This window comes from Lacerta agilis, chromosome 16, assembly GCF_009819535.1.
Source record: "Lacerta agilis isolate rLacAgi1 chromosome 16, rLacAgi1.pri, whole genome shotgun sequence".
Classification (NCBI taxonomy): domain Eukaryota; kingdom Metazoa; phylum Chordata; class Lepidosauria; order Squamata; family Lacertidae; genus Lacerta; species Lacerta agilis.
In genome coordinates this window covers 13,781,230-13,803,096 of record NC_046327.1, presented here as the reverse complement: position 1 = coordinate 13,803,096, position 21,867 = coordinate 13,781,230, and the positions used below count along the sequence as shown (strand labels likewise).

The window sequence follows — 21,867 nt, the reverse complement described above, 5'->3', positions numbered from 1 at the left end:
CTGGTACAACCAGCTTTGCTTAGGTGCCCACCTATAAAATTGAAATTACTAAACTATGGTTTCTGAGTTTGCTTGAGAACATTACACAAAATGTGCAAAGTACTTTATATTTACTTCACTATATACAGGTGAAACTCGAAAAATTAGAATATCGTGGAAAAGTCCATGTATGTAAGCAATTGTTTTCATAAGCTACTGGAGTTTAATATATGAGATAGACTCATGGCATGCAAAGCGAGATATGTCAATCCTTTATTTGTTATAATTGTGATGATTATGGCGTTCAGCTGATGAAAACCCCAAAGTTGAAATTGTTAATTTGGGGTTCTCATCAGCTGTACACAATAATCATCACAATTATAACAAATAGAGGCTTGACATATCTCGCTTTGCATGTCATGAGTCTATCTCATATATTAGTTTCACTTTTTAAGTTGAATTACTGAAAGAAATGAACCTTTCCACGATACAGTCGTACCTCGGGTTACGTACTTAATTGGTTCCGGGTCGCTGTTAGTAACCCAAAACGTACGTAGCCCGAAAAATGTGCTTTGCGCATGCGTGAAGCACACTTATGCGCATGCGCGGATTGCACGCGTGGCAGGTTACACTTCTGGGTTACAGGAGTTCGTAACCCGAAAAGTACGCAACCCAAAGCGTACGTAACGCGAGGTACGACTGTATTCTAATTTTTTGAGTTTCACCTGTAAAGTATAGGTTTGACCACTTCCTAAGTGTAAAGCAAAGATTTGAAATTTTGGTCTTTTCACTAGAACACCAGCATTGAATTTGGGTTTAAAGTTGTGCTTAGCCATGATTTTTTTAAGGCAGTTTTAAGCTAATGATTATCCTGATGTGTACTTAATACAAAGGCAGAAGGTCCACAGTACTTCTCAGAAGTTGTCACTGCAACCTCACCCACACCATATTTAAACCCTTAAAGCATACTTCTGGCTCGGACATGAGATTTTTATAGGTAGACTAAGGAGAATAATTTTCCTTCAACAAAAACAAACCACCCATCTTGTGCCAAGTTCCCAATCAAGTTCAAAAACCATCCACCATAACTTCTACAGTGCTTAGAGTGTTCTGAGCTCTGTACTTTGATTAAAGAAACGGGGCAGACTATGCCCACAGGCATAATGTTTATTAGACGTGTCGTATTAAAGGAAAGAGGAATGAAAGCAATAAAGCACATTCCACATATCAATTCTTAAAAGTTAGTGTACTTCAACTTGTAGTGACCAGTTGAAATGGCTGCCGAGGAGGCCGTTCTGAGAAACAAGGAAGCAAAATGGCAGTTGGAGCCAGCTAACCCAGTGTTTTTCAACCACTGTTCCACGGCACACTAGTGTGCCGCGAGATGTTGCCTGGTGTTCCGTGGGGGGAAATTGAAAAATTCGAAAGATTTGTGTTTATTTGATTCCTATTCAAGAGAATTACTTTATATATAGTCAATATAGGCACAGAGTTAATTTTTTTAACATTTTCTAATGGTGGTGTGCCTCGTGATTTTTTTTCATGAAACAAGTGTGCCTTTGCCCAAAAAAGGTTGAAAAACACTGAGCTAACCTGATGGATTGAGTTTTGCTGCCTTTCCTCCTCATACCCAGTCTCCAGGAAAAGAATCAAAAGCAACTTGGTTACAGGGTAGCTTCTTAAAAACAAATTGGAACTATGGCCATATTGCAACACTCTTCGCAGGCCGGCAGTTTAGCTCTATATATTTTGATTCTGCTGAGTTAACAGGAGCTTGCTTCTAAGTAGACATACACAAAAGTATTACCGGTACATGCCAGTCGTTACAACTATCTTGTGATCTCACTCCCCACCACAATCACTTCATTTATAGTGGGCTTGCAGTTTGTCCTGGAGGCAAAGTAAGCAGTAAGCATTAAGAATGAAATCTAATGTGCTCCTCTGCCTGTGGAACAGGCTTCATTGATACAATGGATTTCCCATCTAGTCCCCGACACTGACCCAAAATCTGCTCTGGAGGGCTGGGAGGCTCAGCAGAGCAGATGTGAAGGGGGGAAGGGGAAGTCTGTTTGTGCAATAGTGAAACCACAGAGCCTAGGGCTTGCCGATCAGAAGGTCGGCGGTTCGAATCCCTGTGACGGGGTGAGCTCCCGTTGTTCGGTCCCTGCTCCTGCCAACCTAGCAGTTCGAAAGCATGTCAAAGTGCAAGTAGATAAATAGGTACCGCTCCGGCAGGAAGGTAAATGGTGTTTCCGTGTGCTGCTCTGGTTTCGGCAGGAGCGGTTTAGTCATGCTGGCCACATGACCCGGAAGCTATACGCCGGCTCCCTCGGCCAGTAAAGTGAGATGAGCGCCACAACCCCAGAGTCGTCCACGACTGGACCTAATGGTCAGGGGTCCCTTTACCTTTAGTGCAAGTTTTTAACATAGAAATGATGCTCAGATCATGCTGTAAATGGGTGTCTGTGCTTAATTCAGCTAATTACAATGAGGCAAGATGTCTGTTGATATGTGGCTTTACTTATAGTAAAGCTGCAGTGTGGGTGAGGTGTGGGTTGTGTAACAAAAGTATCTAGAATGCATTAATACATGGTGCTTAGGAACCTTATTTGGTGAGTTTTAGGTACTGGGGTGTTGTGTAACATTTCTGCTTAGTTTTAGTTTGTTGAATTGGCTGAAGGGAGTATTACCCAAGTAAAGTTGATGAAAATTATATACTGTATCTTTCATATTGATGGTTAGGGCAAACAGTTTGTTGTTTAGTCATTTAGTTGTGTCTGACTCTTCATGACCCCATGGACCAGAGCACTCCAGGCACTCCTGTCTTCGGCAAACAGTTGCTAAGAGGCAAATAAATAACCCTTTAATTGTAAAAAAATTGAATGTTAAGTATTTTGTGATATAGAACAAACAAATCTATATTTTTAAAGGGATGTAAATAATTTACTTTGATACCTAAATAATAGAGCTGAATGGTTTTTTGTTCTGCCTTTCAAGCAACTGATATATCTACATCAACATAGATACTTAGCAAAACATAGATACTTAGCAAAAACATCAACATAGATACTTAGCAAAACATTTACTAGAAGCTGTCATTCATTTTTAGAAGAAAGGTGGACTTGAATGTGTTTCTTCATTCCCAGTGGTGCTAATATGCTGGAAATAAAAGGACTTCAAAAGTAAGCATGTGTGTCCTTTACTTACAGCCTTAAAGTTGTAAGATTGCCCACACTATTGATTGATTAATGTTTTAGTTGATTAATCGGCTAATTAAAATTTACAGCCGTACTAACAGCATTCTTTTAAGTGCTTGCAAATCTGCCTCTGGCACCATAGACCATATTGATTTCATGTTCATGTCTATAATAAAATAATAGGATAGCAACAAATATCAGTATGTTTATTTATGAATTTGTTGTATTTCTCACAAAACCAATTAGATTTGTAAGTAAAATGACTTCAGATTGAGATGCTTCTGCATAGGGTATTTGTGTTTCACCCGCGCGCCCCCCCCCCAAATCAAACCTCTTTTGGGGAAGAAACAAGTGTGCTTTCATCTGTGATTGTCGCAATATTTGAATGAGGGGAATGACTGCTTGGCTATGTGGATATGGAGAATCCAAGAAGGCGTTTTATGCTTTGTCTGAAATATGTGATAGTACGTTTTATTGGGATATGGACACATAGGCTGGAGAGTCACGGTGTGGCTTTGTGTGGTAGCATTATTAGGGATAGGTTGAGTATTTTTATTGTCATTGAAGCTGCTGGGGAGAACAGTGCTGTTAGCTGAATATCAGATACAGTGTGTATGTATGCAGGTGACATTGATGTGGTTCTTGCGGGGCATTTCATGACCTTTGTGGGGGGAGGGGGCATTCTCGTGTGAACCACTTTACTACGTACAGTAGTAAAAAACCTACAGAGGGATTGTACACTGGATGACAAAGAAAATAAAATAAAAAATTCCTTCCAGTAGCACCTTAGAGACCAACTAAGTTTGTTCTTGGTATGAGCTTTCGTGTGCATGCACACTTCTTCAGATGACAAAGAGTTAGCAAAAATTTCCTCCTAGTTTGAGCTCAGTCTAGTCTAGGGCTGAGCAGTGGCTGATTTTCCACATCGTGATATATCGCCGGGTAAAGATTGCAATATACCAGTACAGGCAGCCCTCAATTTATGTGTGGATTACGTTTTGAGGCATCGCACCACGCCGGTAAAATTGCATATAATTGAAACCCATTGAAAAAGCCTGGAAACACCCCATTCCGCCCCCCCCCCCAACCCACCATTTTAGTGACGTTTCAGTAACGTCTTTATGACATTTCCAGGTCACTTCCGAATTCAGTGCAATGCACATATATACGGTTTCACACATTGAATGCGCATAAACGGTGGGCTGCCTATATATCTCGATGTCTGACATAAAGACGTAGAGGCAAATGAGGTAAAGTCCTTGTAACTGCTACTATTTTAGGGGCCTAAAACTGATACACTATTACTTACCTTTAACACATTGTTACAATTGTTATTTTATAGTACAGAGCGACACGGAGTCAGGAATTACGAGAGAAACGATGACTGGCTTCACAGTTGTTCCCACATCACAATTTTTTACATAGCACACACACACACAACATGATTCGCAATATATAATCATGCTGAATATTATGAAACTGTTACCACAATGTAGACTTCAAATCAATTTTGGATAGTGTGTCGATGCATCACCCACCCATAGTCTAGTCATGGGACAATTTTTTAAAAATATTATTGTGTCCTGTTTTGACCTTTCTTCTTCTTCCCATATTCCCCTACTTGTTGTTCAAGTAAAAGAACTAGGTTGCACAGATGAGAGGAATCTTATTAGTATACAAATTGATTTGTTGTCCTATAGTTGTCTCAAGAGAATCAACTTTAGTTGAGTGATCTGTGATAGCAATTTAAAGCTGCTGCACATTTTGACTCCTTGGCCTGTACTCAAGCTGATGACTTGTGTTTTCTGGTAATTACTGACATGAAAAAAGTTTCTGTTGAATAGTGTCAACTGAACCTGCAAGTGCTTAATAGGATAAATGACCTTATTTATTAAGTTGAACTTACCAGGTGTATAATTTGGGTGTCCATCCTGCTATAGTGGCTTAGCGCAGACTGAAAGCAGCCTTCCCTTCGGTGCTGGAGCCCACTGTGGTTATTACAACATGTACTCTGGTTTGTTTGCCAGACAACCTCCTATGACCACTACAGCCCACTCCATTCGGCAGGGTCCCCCAACCCTTGGGGGAGACTTTTGGGTGAGCTGCTGGAGATGAGCATGCCACTCTGCCAGCATTTTTCTGGATCCATCCATTCTCTTGTTGGCTTGAGAGCAAACATTCCTCATCAGTGAAAGTTGCGGCTGAAAATGTGTAGCGGTGGTGCAATGCAATGGTCTTGTTCGGTATAAACTTGAAGTATTGCTTTGACATAGCAATTCTACAGCTCCTCAAATCTTTGCATAGCTTGCATGTGTCGTGCACAATTTACATCCAGAAATCATCAAACAAAAATCTAAATATTAATATTAACCTTGCACAATGTGCCAGCTTCCTTGAATATGTCAATTAATAGGAAAATAATAATAATTACTAGAAAGAAGAACAAAGAAAACAAATGCAACATATTTTAAAATGCTGCTCAAAGACATAGTTTCTCAGAGAGGCATAAGTTATTTTGATTGTATTCCAAATTGGACTCAAGTTTGCAACAACTTTATTTTGTCTTTGTCCTGTTTCCTTTATCTCAGTTCTTTCTTTATTTTTAAATCAATTTCAATATTAAAGGGAAATCCCAAAGTTCATCAATCATTTCATTTGTATTGAGTTTTAGTATTTTTACTAGGGACGTTCATTTCTGTACAGTGAGCATACTTGAAACTATCACATATGAAACAAATTCTGTATCTTTACTTACCCAACTGTTCTGTATAGTTTAATAATATTTATTATGGGTTGTGTGCTAGACATAAATGTTTTGCGTTTTTTTCGTTTCCTTTTGTTTTATTTACACTTGGCTAGAATAAGAAGTTAATGCTACGTGTGATACTGATAGATGAAGTGAGTCCTATCAGAAGTGGTTTGTAACCTTAGAGATTTGGGTGTGGGTGTGTTTGGCAAAGGTGAAGCTCTCTATTCATTGTATCATTTCACTATCTACCATGCATCTATGAATTTAATAAACTCAAGGAAGCGGTAATTTGATTAATGTTGCATAACATTTTTGCAAATCAAATAATAGTCTTGCTCAGTTTTAACTCGCAGTTCCATACACCACAGATCATCTTGTATCTTTCAGCAAGAGCAAAAGTTTTAATTATTATCATCGAAGCAAAAGCACACATTCTGCCTAAAATGTGTTATCCCTCTAGCGCTCACAACAGTGGTCTGCATACATAGGATCACAGAGCATCTCATCTACATTTAGGAACTGCCTGCATTTTGCTCCTCTTTCTTGATATTTGGCAGGATCTTTAGAAGAAAAGTGTTGCCTGTTGCTTATAGAATACAATAAGAAGTCTGCTTGCCAGAGGCAAGTGCCCAGTAAAACACATCTCTTTCAGTTTGGAGAAGGTGAGAAATAACAAGTAGTTGCTCACAAGCAGCAGTATTAATGAATGTGAAGTGGAGACATAGATGAGATGAAGAGGAGATAACACATCCAGGTTTCCATTTCCCAAATTCTTACTTGCAGGGGAGCAGGTGCTGAATGCTGCGGTGAATTACTGGTCAGATGCTGTGGCTTTAACTTCTACTCAGTGATGGTTAGGAAGTGACATGGTGGGACTGTATTCTTTAGGATATATTGAGCTTAAATATAATAATATTTAGGGAAGTTTTTAATATTTAATGCTGTATTGTTTTTAACACTCGATTGGGAGCCGCCCAGAGTGGCTGGGGAAACTCAGCCAGATGGGCAGGGTATAAATAAATAAATTATTATTATTATTATTATTATGGTGAGCAAATTTCTTAGATGGGTCTGATAGAACATATTAGGTACATGATACAAGGCTTGATCTCTTGGTTTTTTTGTACTGAGACATAAGCTCATTAAAGAAGAAAACGATTTCTCCATCAATATCTCTGAACATAAATTGTTTGATACAGTAGAGTGTAGGAAGAACAGAAGTAAACGATTAGTTGTTAGATTGCTCTCGAGGTAGTTTAAATTTCACTTAAATTTTGTCTTCATTTGGTTCTTGTTGAAATACGTTTCTGGGATTGGGCTTGGATGCCCAGGATTATATTTCGTTGTCTGGAGAAGCTATGGCCCTACTGCAGAACAATCTACTTGAAAGATCCTACCCACCTGTTTCTCAGTGGCTTCTGTCTGCTGTATCATCTTTAGGATGGAATGGCAATGGCACCCCAAAAACGGACTGGGCATGGAAAGGAATATGAGAGAAGTGGAACTACTTTTCATAACTTTACTGGACTTCATTATCCTTAAGGAGACAATGTAGGATGTGTGGTCTTGTTCTTGCATTTTATTGTACAGTACAGAAGTAATAACTTTACTATAGGAGTATCTCACTTTTCCTGGTTTCATATGTTTTCCCACCCTAAAAAGCAGTAGAAATCTAAATGTGTCTGGCTTGTAAAAAAAAAAAAAAAAACAACGTCTCCACTACTTCCTGTGTAATAGATGTGTCTAAAAGCTCCTTTAATGAGTTGTGTAAAGGGGTTTTGTTTTTTGTTTTTGTTATTTTAATAGTTTTTACTACTTGTTCTAACTGAACTTTCCTTTTCTCATACTATGTGTTACTAAACTGTCCCATTTCTTTTGCAAAACGCTCCATAACTCATTTCATTCTTCTGATATTTTTTCTTCCTTAAGCTTTATTTACCACTGCCTGTGCAATAACTATTTTTCTAACTTTTCCATTTTCTCCCATTTTTTTTCACACAGTGTTGTTACAGATCTTATAGCAGTCGGTTTAAAGGTAGGCATCTTTTTCTGTCCTTTCATATGCGCTTGTTACTCCATTTTTATTTCCAGATATTGGTATTCATACACACCTTTTGCTTTTGTGGCATTGCTCTGTTTCAGTCTGATTCCACTCCCCTCCCAAAGAAGTCTTTACAGTTTTTTACACGTTTACAATTATGTTTCTTCCAGTTCAGCTTGCTATCCTTTGTAGCCCAGAGATTAAAGTGTTTTCGTTTGCTTGCAAGTTGTCAAATGAGAAAAGCAGATATTTAATAGTAATGGTTTTGAGTCTCCATACTTTTGTTGTTTTCAGATCCTAATGATCAAAATGCTGGGTTTAAGAATTAGTTCTTAATAATAACCATCTAAAACATTGTACTCTATATCTATGCAGGCCATATTAATAAAATCAGATCGCCGGAAACTGAATTTTAAAGGTCAAGTGACTAATACGCTATAGCAGTCTTTGAACTCCAGTTCTGCTAAAGACATCTAGCTAACCCCCTAGCTGCTCTGTGCTCTTTAGATGTTTGTAAGAACAGCATTTTTATTCCCTTGTCTCATAAAATGAAGGCTACCATGTAATTTGTAGTCTTGGAATATATTGGGTTGTTTCCAGTGCTCCACTTGCATAGTTCCACTGTTGGAAAGGAACTTCTGCTTCTTCTCATGCCCCTACATGCCCCCAAAATCGGCTCTGGAGGATTCCCCAACCCCCCAAGTTGATTTTGAGGGTTCACAGGAGAGTGCTCCATTGCGCCATTGTAGCTGCTGCATTGAAAATGGCCTGTTGTGTTCACGATCAATAATGAGACATACTTTTATTGTACCATCACAAAGCTGTTGAATGCTGCAGCTTCAAAAGAAAATTGTAGTCCACATATGCCAGTAAAAGATAGTGCCCTAATATTATGTTCATTCCAGCTCAATATCTATTCAGAAGTCTGTACCTTTACCTAAAAGGGACTTGCTCCCAATTAAGACTAGAGGACTCGAGCCTTAGAAAACATAATTGCTTTGTTCAGATAAACAAGCAGACAAAATATTAAAACTTTTAATGCAAGCCTCTGAAAATAGACAAGCTAACAAAAGAATAAAGAAGTCATGGCTAATGTTTGGAAAAAAACAAAAACAAAAATAACATTACGCAATATCTTATACATTGAAATAAATTGTACAGAGTTTTCTGAAGAGGTAAACTTTATTGTGACATGGAGATCACTCTTTAGGAATAAAAGACTGGTTTTAGACTTCAGGGTTTAAAAGACTTGATTTGGATCAAATTTCATTATCTGTTGAGTCATTGCTTTTACTTAACATACCATTAGATTTAAAGGCAAAACGGAAGTGAACCTGGCAAAATATTATAGATTGAGTTCAAAAGGAAGCCACGCTGCATGTAATGGAATATTTATAAGAGATTATTGGACTCGGGGGTTTGTTTGTTTTTAGTTAGGCAGAACCAATTCTGTGATAGGACTTCAAATAAATATCTTGAATATTTGTACAAATTTAATTTTGTGCCAAGGTAACCCAAATTCTGGCATCTGAGTGCACACTGTCAGTAAGTGCTTTGAAGTATACCCCCCTCCATTATTCTGAATTGTCCATCTGATGAGGCAAGAAAATACCCAGCTTTATGTTATATTGAGCCCTTTGCAATAATTGTTATGCTCCCTGCTTGTTCTGTGTACAGTTCAGAGATACTATAGTGGCATTCCCAGAATCTCTCCATTGCTTTTATGTTTGTTTGTTTGTTTCTAGTCGTTGTACTGCTACTGGCTATCTCTACATTTTCTTTACTGGGTTGCAAGTTGCCAGTAGCCAGGTGCAAAATGTGCCTGGCACCTGGCTAATTTCGAACACCATTGGAAGTACTTCAGTCACACAACTCTCCATGTAGCCAGATATCCATGAGGCTTGATAGCAGCATATCACTAGAATGTCAGAAGCAGTAGTCCTGTGTCAGCTTCTAAAAGTACAATAAGTCCTCTTCAAATGGTAGCTGAAGAGAGAACTAGATTTGCCAGACATAAATATTGTGATTTTTTGGTTAAGGGGCCTTGCTCTCTAGTTTATACCCGAGTAATTCTTAACACCTCAGTGTTTCAAGAAACGTATTTGGTCTTTTCTTCCTACTATACTGTGTGCTGCATTATGATTTGGGTACAAATGCATATGTAGGATTTTGTAAAGTCTATGGAAGGGGAAGGGAAGAAGTAATGACTTTTTGTTTTGCTGACAGTTTGAATGTGTGAAAATTTTATGACTCCAGAGCAGCTTAGCCAGTAAGTTTTATAGTGGTGTAGTGGTTAAGAGCGGTAGACTCGTAATCTGGTGAATCGGGTTCGCGTCTCCGCTCCTCCACATGCAGCTGCTGGGTGACCTTGAGCTAGTCACACTTCTCTGAAGTCTCTCAGCCCCACTCACTTCACAGAGTGTTTGTTGTGGGGGAGGAAGGGAAAGGAGAATGTTAGCCGCTTTGAGACTCCTTCGGGTAGTGATAAAGCGGGATATCAAATCCAAACTACTTCTACTTCTTCTTCTTCTTCAGCACCACCAAATTGCATACGGTATTACAGTATAATATAGGTATCTTAGTAACTGCAGGAGGTTGGTTAATATAATCTAATGTTGTAGCCTTTTGAGATTTGGGAGGCAAGCCTGTTTAATTCAATAATTAACAAAGCTGTTGGAGTCTAAACGTCTCATGAATTGAGAGAGAGCAAAGAATTGGTTCAGATAAAGCATGTTATCTGGCTCCAACTTGTTCCCAACCCCCTCACCTTGTAATTTTGTAAGCTATGAGGGGCAGTCCATTTTGCAGCTTAGAGGGTCCTTTTGATGTGGGGTGGGGGTGAAAGGGAAGGGAAAGCACTCTAGCACCGCCCCTTCTTGCTGTCCATGTCACCCTCTGCTTGCGTAGACTCCCCATGTAATGTAGAATCCCAGTTTTTCAAAGTCCAAAATCAAATGGGAAGCCTACACAAGTTGTGAAGGCTCCCCACGGCAGAAGTTATCACTTCAGCTTGTCGAGAACAACTGACAGGTAATAGTAGCATGCTTGTCTTTGCTTCCCCCTTGTATGTTGATTAAACATAGTAAAACATCTGAATAGAGTTGTACAGTGACAAGAAAGAAGGTGTTACGCAGATTGCATATATGCTACCTTTTTCAAAAGTTATCTTTTAGGAGTCCTTACTAGTCAGAATCTACACAGTTTTACGTTCAGCACCAGGAGCATGATAAAGACATTTTTCATTAGTTTGAAAGTTAAGAAGTAGCACTCACCTGTTGAGGCCCGACAGCATTTGAAATTGTTGGGTTTCTTACAGATGAATTGCACATTTTACTTTCTCTGTTCAGTCCCTTTGTGGTCAATTTAATTTTTTGAGGTTGCTTGTATAAAAGAGGTTGATTGAGAAAAGAGGTAAGATTGACAGCTGTTGGAACACTGAGCCTTCTAACAGATCTTCTCAGTTGCTAACAGTTTACTAACAAGTTATAGGGCCTAGTACCAATCTTTTGCTCAAATTTATTGTGGTCACATCCCAGGCAGAGTTCATTTTTATACCAGACAGACCATTTAGTTAGAACAGTGTTCTTTCAAACTTGCCATCTTTTTGGAATGATTTCCATACTTTTCTGAGAAGGGATTCCTGCACATTGTAGATGATCCTTTGTGCATGCGCTCAGAAATAATAGTGCATTCTGGACCATGTCTACTCAGAAGTAAGTCCTATTGAATCCAGTGGGTCCTCCCCCCCCCCCCCCCGTAAATGGTGTTATGATTGCAGCCTTGGAATGCAAACACCCAACAGTACAAAAGCAGTCTTGTGGATGCACATTGACTGGTGGGCATATGGAATACAACTTATTTTTTCATAAATCTAGTCCAACAGTTTTATTCTTTGATTCTGTAGAATCTGTAATATGCTTCCAAGGAGCCCTAAGACGTTCTAATATGGTTTGAAAAGTTATTATCCAGAGCAATTTCATTTCTAACCATGGAATCCTGAGCATTTGTTTTGTTGCATTAAGAACTTCTTCCTGTTAGTTCAAGTATGTCAGAACCACAATTAGTAGGACATCTTCATTCCAGGGTGGAACCAATATGTTTTCTAGTTACCTCACTTGCACAGTCAAGTATCAGTTACAGGTGGGTAGCCGTGTTGGTCTGCCATAGTCAAAACAAAATCAAAAATTATTTCCAGTAGCACCTTAGAGACCAACTGAGTTTGTTCTTGGTATGAGCTTTCGTGTGCATGTGTATCTGAAGAAGTGTGCATGCACACGAAAGCTCATACCAAGAACTAACTCAGTTGGTCTCTAAGGTGCTACTGGAAATAATTTTTGATTTTGTTTTGACAGTCAAGTATGTTATTATCCAAATGCAATGTCAACCTAAATTTATTCAAAACAACCATGGTATCCCCTTTCATCCCTGAAAGTTTTCTTAAGGTTGCTAAGAATAAACAGTAGAGTTGTATATCACAATATCACCTTCAGCCAATTGTCAACTAGGATTTTTCTTTCTTGAACATAATGATGCTTGCTCCTCTGGCAGGACCTGATGACTTACTCTTGCAGAATTCACTTTAAAATAGAGGAAATGTGCCTCCTAGTTCCTTTTTTGCTCATTTATTTTAATATTGTTTCCTTAATTATCATACATTTTCTGCTTTGTAACACTGAGTAGTCATTTGTCATTTAAAATTAATATTGTAATTTTGGTGTCTGGGGGGATCACACGAGTTTTCTAACAGGACTGACATAGCTAATATGACTTCCTGGGAGATAATAGTCCTGAATGTTCTTAACTGCATCCTTTTTATATAGGAACAGTTACAAGTAGTATATAATAAGCAGTGTGCAATAAGCAGTTTAGGATACATAGGAAAGAAGCAGTTGCTCCCATAGTACTTCTTAATATTCAGTATAGGTGCTGTTATGGTTGATGTGGTTTCCATGATATTTAGAGTTTAAATGCTGTTGGGTTAGGTTGGCACTTATCAACTTTATTTAAGTTTAGGGTTAATAACCTTTAATGCTTTAAATAACTAAGTATTGATTTAATTATTGAGTTATTAAATTACAATTTTAGTCAACTACTTTGAGAATGCCTATATTCATGGTTAGAGTGTTTAGTTAAATGCACTGTTGACGTTTGGTTCTCCTAAATATGTTGTTTGATTCTAACAAAAGCTACAATTTGGCATTTCCTTAAGCATCTCAAACTTGCTTGTATTTTTGGTAATACAGAAGCCAGTTATTTAATTGGTTGAATTGTAGTTTAAGGGTGCTTTCTTTAAATATCATTTGACTATGGAAAAAAATACAAGTGACTCATACACATTCTGGTTTTATGCAGCCACTAACTACACAACTATGTGTTAAAAGTCCAAGATATTCTGCATTTACAGTTTCTCAATTTGCTTATTTTTCACTTGGTTAGCTGAACATATTGAGACTGACTTTCACATTGTATATGTTGCCCAGAAGACTTCAACTGGGATGGCAAAAAAACAACAACCCACATAGATACAAGATAGGAAAAAAACGTTGATCACAACTGTACATTATAGATGCAGCAGTGGACTGGTTGATTATCAGTAAACTGGGGTTGAATCTGGAAAAGATGCAGGCCATGTGGGTGGGTGATTGCCGTGTCTGGGAGATAGATCTGTTGCATTCCCTCTGAAGGAGCAGGTACACAGCCTGGGGATGCTGTTCCATCCATCTCTGTCACTTGAAGCTCTGTGACTCGTACATCAACTGTAACCATTCCTGGACAACACAGTAGCCTGACCACAGTAGTCTATGCATTGGTAACCTAAAGGCTTGATTACTGTAATACGCTTTTATATGGGGCTGCCCCTGTATCTGGCCCAGAAGCTTCCATCTAGTGCAGATGCAGCGACCAGATGGTTCACAGGAACAGATAACTGGCAACATGGTACCCTGCTGCCGATAGAGCTGCACTGGTTGCTGATTTACTAAAAGGCCAGGTTCAAGGTACTTGTGTTAATTCACAATGTCCTGAACAACTTGGGCTCAAAGTACCTTAAGGACTGTTACATCCCTGCTTGATCACTGAGATCCCAGTTCCCCACGCCCCTCGGGTTTGGCTGGCCTTCACTAGGGATCAAGCCTTTAGCATGGCATGCCCTGCACTTTGAAACTCTACTCTAGCAGAGGTTTAGCAGAAAACCATCCCTCCGTTCTTTTAGCCCTCTTTTTGAAAACTATATTGTTTACAGAGGCCTGTGCAATATGAACTTTCTCCTTTAAGTGATTAGTATTTATTGATGTTTTGTTTGATATTTTTCACTGATTTTATTCTTACATCTTGTATACCACGATATATTTTTAATGAAAGTGCAGGCTATAAATACGTAAATAGAAATGTACCCCACCCCAATTTAGCTTGCTATCAGAAGCTGTGTACAGTTGTCCATACAGTCGTACCTTGGATCCTGAATGCCTCGGTACTCAGATGCTTTGGCTCCCAAACCCGGAAGTGAGTGTTTCGGTTTGTGAACGTGGTTTGGAACCCAAACATCCAGTGGGGCTTCCGATTGGCTGCAGGAGGTTCCTGCAGGCAATCAGAAGCTGCGCTTCGGTTTCTGAACGTTTTGCAAGTCCAACGGACTTCTGGAACGGATTCCGTTCAACTTCCAAGGTACCACTGTATTGCTATTGAGGTAAGTTTCCAGTCCCAAACATTACTGGTGCCCACTTCTCAGTTACTTGCAAATTTCTGCTGCATTTTATGTCTTTGCAGAATAGATAAGGGGCAAACACATGAGTACAATTCATAAGCACAGTTTTTTCCAGGACAGGAGCTGGACTGGGACCTACCATTAGCACACTTTTCGCATTTTCCTGGTTGGGGAACCAAAAGCTGTACGTGAAAGTGGGTTGCTTTTTAATGTGAAACCTTTCTCAGTCAAAAATTGCCACCAATTTCTCAAAGTATAGTCCCATACTTTAACTTGGTGAAAAGAGAATTCTAGGAATAATCCAAGGGCTTTGTGAATGAAGAGTCCCTTGAGTTTTAGGTTTCTAGATTTTATTATTCCTTGTAGTTCTTACATAGTTGCTGTAGCCATTCCTTCAATTATAGGCATCTTTTCCACTGGCTCTTTAATTACAGTCTTGTGTGCCTTTTGTTAGGCCCATAGTATCTTGTTACTGATCTAGCAGGGAGCTTCAATAATTGATACATGAGACAATGGAACTAGCTGCATGCTAACTTACTGTGCCAGTGAGAAGGCAAGACTAAAACAGCTGCTCTCTCTCTTAATTTAACAGCCCTGTTTCTAGGGAGATTGCTGATCAGCTTGTTGGACTAGTATTGGAATGGGACGTCTTTGTTGTCAGTGAAGCTTGTTGCTATCTCATTTAGTTAATTTGGCATCGTGAAATGGTATGTATGTAGGGCCAGCTCTACCACGATATTTCGCTTCTAGATTTTCTCTGTTGGATTTTTTTTACCACCTGAGGCCAGCTTCCCATGTCAAAGTGTAAATGGCTCTTCTTCAAATCAACATTTGCATCTGTATTCTTGCATTCCTGTAAGGAGCTCAGAGCAACAGTGTAGCTTCACGTAGCTACCCTGTGAGTGGCTTAGGCTGAGAGTGACTTGCTCAAGGCTTCATAGCCGAACAGGACTTTTGAACTGAAACCCAACCCTTTGGCTACTGCGCCACACGGACTTTGTTTATACTGGAAAATGGAAATCTTGGGATCTACGTAAGTGACACCAGAAGCTCTTTTGCATGTGTTAGGTTACTTCATTCTAAAGAGTTCCCAGCTGGACCTAAAATAGTACCTCAAAAATGTAGCATTGGTTATTTTGAATTCAGCCCAGATTTTCAGTGTTGTTTCCTGCTGTTTTTGCCCATTTCACTTGAGGTGAAAGATACCAAGCAAGCCTGCCCATCATCTGGCACTTTTGGAAGGGGTTGCCTAAGGGCATTCTGTACAGATCTTCACCCAGCTTGTACTAATATCAAGAGGCTGAAATTGAAGTTCTGTAAAGTAGCAGGCAAGTGGAACATGTTCCAGCAGGACTGGGGAAGATTACCAAGGGTGCTTCTCTTTCAGTATCTTTTGTTGTTTCTCCATTTTTCAATTGCATCCCATGAGGCATCTCAAAGCCATTTACAATATTACCTAAATATTAAACATGATTAAAACGGTTTTATATATGTAGCTTACCTATAAGTTTGCTTATAGATTAGAATTTTATTCCCCCTCCAAAAAAAAATAGGCGACTAGATAAATGTTTGAAAGTAATGTGAGATTTGTACGTCAATATTAATTTTGAAATAGAAGTTTGTAATATAATCGTACAAGACCCTTGTTTTTTATTTCCTATACACTGAGTATAAGAGTCTTAACAGTTTGTGTTCATTTTGTAAGAGAACATGTTAGTGCAGAAGCTCAGGTTACTAATTTTTTGCTCACTCTTTTCTGAATAGCTGTACTTGTATGAACCAGGATATTCTAGTCTGGTTGAACTTGAATGCCAGCTGTTCACATAAAATATGCCAACAATACGAAGATCTTATTTGGAATCACATAGTGAAATCTAAATGTTGAAACATCTGAGATAATTTGAAGCTACCACTCTTATCATTCCAGATGTATTGCAGCATCAATGACTGTTTGTGGTATTGCCATGTGGCCGTTAATGTGAGACTGTGACACAGAACGGAGGAGGAAGGATAAACCGTAACACACCTATGACAGTTTTAAGAAACAAAAATTGACAAATATTTTGCCTCATTTTGCACTAAACATAAAACATACACCTATTAAGGATGTGCTCCCGTCTGGTTTTAAATATGTTTGATTTAGATTATTTAAAGTAAAAAGTTCTGCTAACTCTGGTTTGTTTGTTTGTTTGTTTGTTTGTTCATTCAGGGAGTGATTAAGGCATAATATAGACTTTACTAGATTATGGTGAAATTGGAAATCATTCGACTCCTGTGCCTCAAACCAGAGGGATTTGCTTTATGACAGCAGTCAATTAATCGAGAGTGTGTGCATATGAGAAACCCAGTCCATTTATTTTAAAGAGTGAGTCGTCTGAATTGCGTGATGCAGACTTGAAAGAAATCCCCACCCATTTATTGTTGATTTTAATTATTTTTTGAATTTTCAAAATAGATGTTTTACTGTTTTTACTGATAATTTTATTGTATTCTTTTTGGGAGATGGGATGAGGTTTCATTACAATCAGGACACCCTTCGCTGACTTAACCCGTGGGCCCTTAAGGCCAGCCCAAACAGGTCTTCCAAGGAGGCTTTATATTATAGCCTGCAAAAATAAATAGGATTGATTAAATATTTGTAGTCTGCAATGAGTTTAGTTTCTATTGGAAAACCCACTCTCTTCTATTGCCTGTAACTTTGATGTTTTCCAGGCAAATGATATGAAATGTGCAAACATTTTGAAGTATTATAATTGACAAGTGCCAGGCAGTTTAAGCAAAAGGTTCCTGTCTTAGTGATAGTTAAAAGGGGGAAATTGTGTAAGTCTGCTCTTATTTTTAGCAGAAGACCTAAGCAGTCTGCCCAAGTAGCATGATACTACTACAGGCAGAAACTACTACTTTGCTAGGACATCAGAACAGGCTAGATTGGAGACAGATTAGAGAGGTCCCGATTAAGAGGAAGTGTGCATATTAAAATTCAACCAAGTGGCATTGCAGGGAATGCCCAGGGGTACCAGTGAAGGCATTTGCAAGCTCCACAGTGCCTATGGGCACCAGGTTGCCAGTCCCTGTTCCAGGAGCACAACTTCATATGATCTTAGATTCACTGTGCTATTCTCTGAAATAGTGATCCATTTACTATTGCTTATTTGTAGTATGGCCCACTACCATGAGCAAGGATACTTCCATGTAACACAAATGTAACCTCATAGTCGGCCCAAATCATTGACTGTTTAAATCTGGGGTGTTAAATGTGGGTAGGGGGTAAGTATTCAAATTAATTGGTTTGAGTTGTGGTACTTTGTGATTACATAAAATGTTTCAGGGGGTTACCCCCTCCAAAGTTAATGGGCATTGCCGTTCAGATGGTGTGTGTGCACCTCATCGTGATTGATTCTGTGGGGTGGGACTTAGCTGACACACATCCCCACGTACTAATAGTTTATTCAAGTTGGCACCCCTTTCTATATGTGAATTTAGAAATGACAGAGCAGAAGCAGAGAGTGTCATGCAATGTGTGAACCACCTGCCTTTTAATTCTCTGCTGTTCCATCTAACTGCTGCTGATCTTGGCTGTGGCGTTTGCCGATGCCTCACGTGTAGCCTCACACGGGGCACCAGCTACTGGGGCAGCCTGCGGATGGGACGGCCCGTAATCCTGGAGTCCCGCTCCCACCGCGCCGTGGAAAATGGGGGTCCGCCGGCTGCTGTCTGAAGGTCTTTGAGTTGTGAGTTCGTGGATGGTTGCCTCGAAGTTCTCCGCTAGCGACTGAAAACTACAAAAGGTCCCGGAAAAAGACTCCGGAGAAAAAGAGCTAACTAAACTATGGCCAAAAACCAAGTAGCCAAATAAAAGGTTTTTAAAGTAAGAAACGAAGTTAAATAAAACAACGGAGACTGCAGTCTGGTGAAGGAGCCTACCGCTACCCTGCGTGGTGGGTATATTCTATCTGGGCTTGCCACGCTACCACGTTCTATCTTGGCTTGCCTCGCCCTTTTCCCACACCTTTCTCCACGCTTTCTCCTCTGCTTTTCCTCGGCTTCCTCCACACACAAACAGGGAGCGGCAGCTATTTATTGAACAGTAAAGTGACGACACAACAAACATAACAACCAACCACAGCACTGTTACCGTGCTAGCATTTGGCGGGAAGAAGACTAACAACCGTTACTACATTTAAAGTTGGAGCCTTTTTTTACCCGCGGAGGGATCCACGCAGTAAACTGCCCGTCGGATCCCCTTTTTACCTTTCCTTCCAGAGCAGAAGGATATCACCAAATAAATACAAACAAGCACAAATAAACATAAATAGCCAGGTACAAAGGTACCTAAAAAACATATTCCCACACTTGGCAATACAGATATGGAACCTGCAAGTATCGCCGTGATGAGCAGCTTCAGCCCAGGAATTTTTAGACCCAAGAAAACGAATTCCTTCTGATTTTAATTCCTTCTGGCATGTGAACTTAGGTATGTGCTTCCAGACCTGTCAAACTCCACTGTGTTGGTTTTCCCAGCCACTCTGGGCGGCTTCCAACAAAACATTAAAATGCAACAATCTATTAAACATTAAAAGCCTCCCTAAACAGGGCTGCCTTCAGATGTCTTCTAAAGGTCTGGTAGTTGTTGTTTTCTTTGACATCTGGTGGGAGGGCGTTCCACAGGGCGGGTGCCACTACCGAGAAGGCCCTCTGCCTGGTTCCCTGTAACTTGGCTTCTCGTAGTGAGGGAACCGCCAGAAGGCCCTCGGCACTGGACCTCAGTGTCCTGGCAGAATGATGGGGGTGGAGACACTCCTTCAGGTATACTGGATGTCCTGCTTACAAAGAAGAGGTGTGCGAATGTAACGTAGCAGTGTTTAAACAGAGCTTCTGTTCCCCACACATTTTTCTGAACTTGATTTAGAGAAGACTTCCCCACTTGCTGTTGAACTAAAATAACTGCAGAACAACCAACCTCCAGATGTTTTGGGCTAAAGTCCCTTCAGCCTCAGCCAGTGTTGCCGATGGTCAGGGATGACGGGAGTTTTGACTCCCAACAATATGTGGAAGGAACTACGTTGGAGAATGCAGTTGTAACAGTTCCGATTACCTCTATAGCCAATGCGCTATGAAATTTTCACTAGCCTTGGACAATACTTTTTTCTCTTCAAAGAGAAGAGGCATTGAGGGTTATAGTGAAACTGCTTCGCGCTAACCTGCATGCTTGTCAGGCTCTGTTAGTTAGTTAAACTGCAATCCCCCCATTGTTAAAAGATCTGTAGATCTAAATGTAGTACAGCTAAAATTACTTGACTGTTATTCAACTAGTATTTCAAGTCGATCCACATTTTTTCTTAGTCACAAATGGGGTTTGTTAGGCAAATGGTAAGCAAGATCATGACTGGAATTGCAAGATCCCATTGCATAAACAGAAGGAATTTCTGCATGCACAGGGCAGTAGTGTTCACTGATTTCCCCTATGTCAGTGTTTTTCAACCACTGTTCCGCGGCACACTAGTGTGCCGCGAGATGTTGCCTGGTGTGCCGTGGGAAAAATTGAAAAATTACTTTATATATAGTCAATATAGGCACAGAGTTAAATTTTGTAACATTTTCTAATGGTGGTGTGCCTCGTGATTTTTTTCATGAAACAAGTGTGCCTTTGCCCAAAAAAGGTTGAAAAACACTGCCCTATGTTATAAGCTGGAAACTCCTTATCTTCTAGAGTTGGAATGTATGTTTGGGGCGGGGGTGTCCTTCAAGGAAAGAAGAAAAATTGAGCCCCCATCAACAGAAGTATCTTCACATATAAATGTTCAGAATTTCATGTTTAAATGTTTTGCAGCAATATATGGTGTTTCAGCAAAGGGCATATTTTTGCTTCCACATAATGGCCTGATTTGTACATCACATGATGCCACACAATCCCTTGGTACAAACATATGAGCTGGGAGAAGTTACCACAGCTGTATTGCTTCTCCTTGACCATTTCTTGTTGTGCTCCAGTGAACTAAGTCATAGTTTTGGTTGGTGTGTCTTCTGAACTCTTGGCTTAGATCTCCAGGACCAACCATAAGCTATTAACAGGCAAACCTTGGTTCCAGCTCATGGTTAGTCTGGAGAAAGTTAAACCATGAGTTCAGGTGGATGACAGGCTAAGCCAGTGTTTCACAAACAGTGGCCCCCTGCCTCGTTTCAGGTGAGCCTCAGGGCCACGGCCTGACCAGTGCTTCCTCACTTGCTTAACACCTCACCCCCTTTGCGGTGCCATAGCCTTCTCGTTGGAGCAATACCAGCCCCAACATCTCCCCACAAACTGGTGACTAGAAGACAACAGAAGTTCATTGTGGGAGGAAAGCAAGGTATTCTTCCTCTTAAGGGGAAAGGGGCAGAGCAGGTGTCAAAGAGATTAGAAAGATAAATGCTTAATGTGTATTAATAATAATTGGAAATGGAAAGGAACAAGCCAAGAGAAGAGGAAAAATGTAAAAGCTGCAGTGAGGAAGGAGGAAAGTAGTTTATGGGGGAATAGAATACAAGTTACCGTATTTTTCGCTCCATAGGACGCACTGGACCATAGGGCGCACCTCATTTTTAGAGGAGGAAACCCAGGAAAAAAACATTTTTCTGGTTTTCCTCCTCTAAAAGCCCTGTTTGTTTGTTGTTGTTTTTTTGAGGATCAGCTACAAGTTTTGCAGCTTTTTTGCAAAGGGAAAAGCCATGGCTTTTTTGAGGATCAGCTGAAAGTTTTGCAGCTGTTTTTGCAAAGGCAAAAGGCCTTTTTTTTAGGATCAGCTAAAGGCTTTGCAGCTTTTTTGCAAAGGGAAAAGCCCTGGTTTGTTTGTTTTTTGGTGTTTTTTTTTTGAGGATCAGCTAAAGGTTTTGCAGCTTTTTTTGCAAAGGGGGAAAAGCAAAGCTCCTTTTGCAAAGGGGGAAAAACAAAGAGGAAAAGCCCCATTTTTATGGGGTTTAACTCACATTTCTGAAAAATCTTAAGGAAAAGGAGCCATTTCTACTGTTTCCAGACAGATAATCTAATCAGCCACTCACATGTCCTGGGGAAACAAACAACCCCCCTCTGCAGCACATTCAACAAAGGAGGGCGGGGCTGAAAGGGAGCCGGGACTCTTATCTCTCTCCCGATCTATTTCTGATCAGCTGCTGAGCGGGGTCCTTTCAACACCCCCTTTTCTCTTTGTAAAATAAAAAGCAC

The 21,867-nt window shown here is 39.9% G+C and overlaps 1 protein-coding gene across 4 annotated transcripts in view; it reads left to right on the top strand.

Annotated features, from left to right (window-relative positions):
- Positions 1-21,867, top strand: part of PTBP3 (polypyrimidine tract binding protein 3) — a 43,976-nt gene that overhangs the window by 3,346 nt on the left and 18,763 nt on the right. For 2 of the 4 annotated variants that reach the window (XM_033173293.1, XM_033173296.1), the window contains exon 2: positions 7,927-7,960. The exons of the other annotated variants lie outside the window; for them this stretch is intronic. In XM_033173293.1, coding sequence (XP_033029184.1) covers positions 7,927-7,960 — 34 coding nt within the window. The remainder of the gene's footprint in view (positions 1-7,926; positions 7,961-21,867) is intronic. 4 annotated transcript variants of the gene reach the window in all.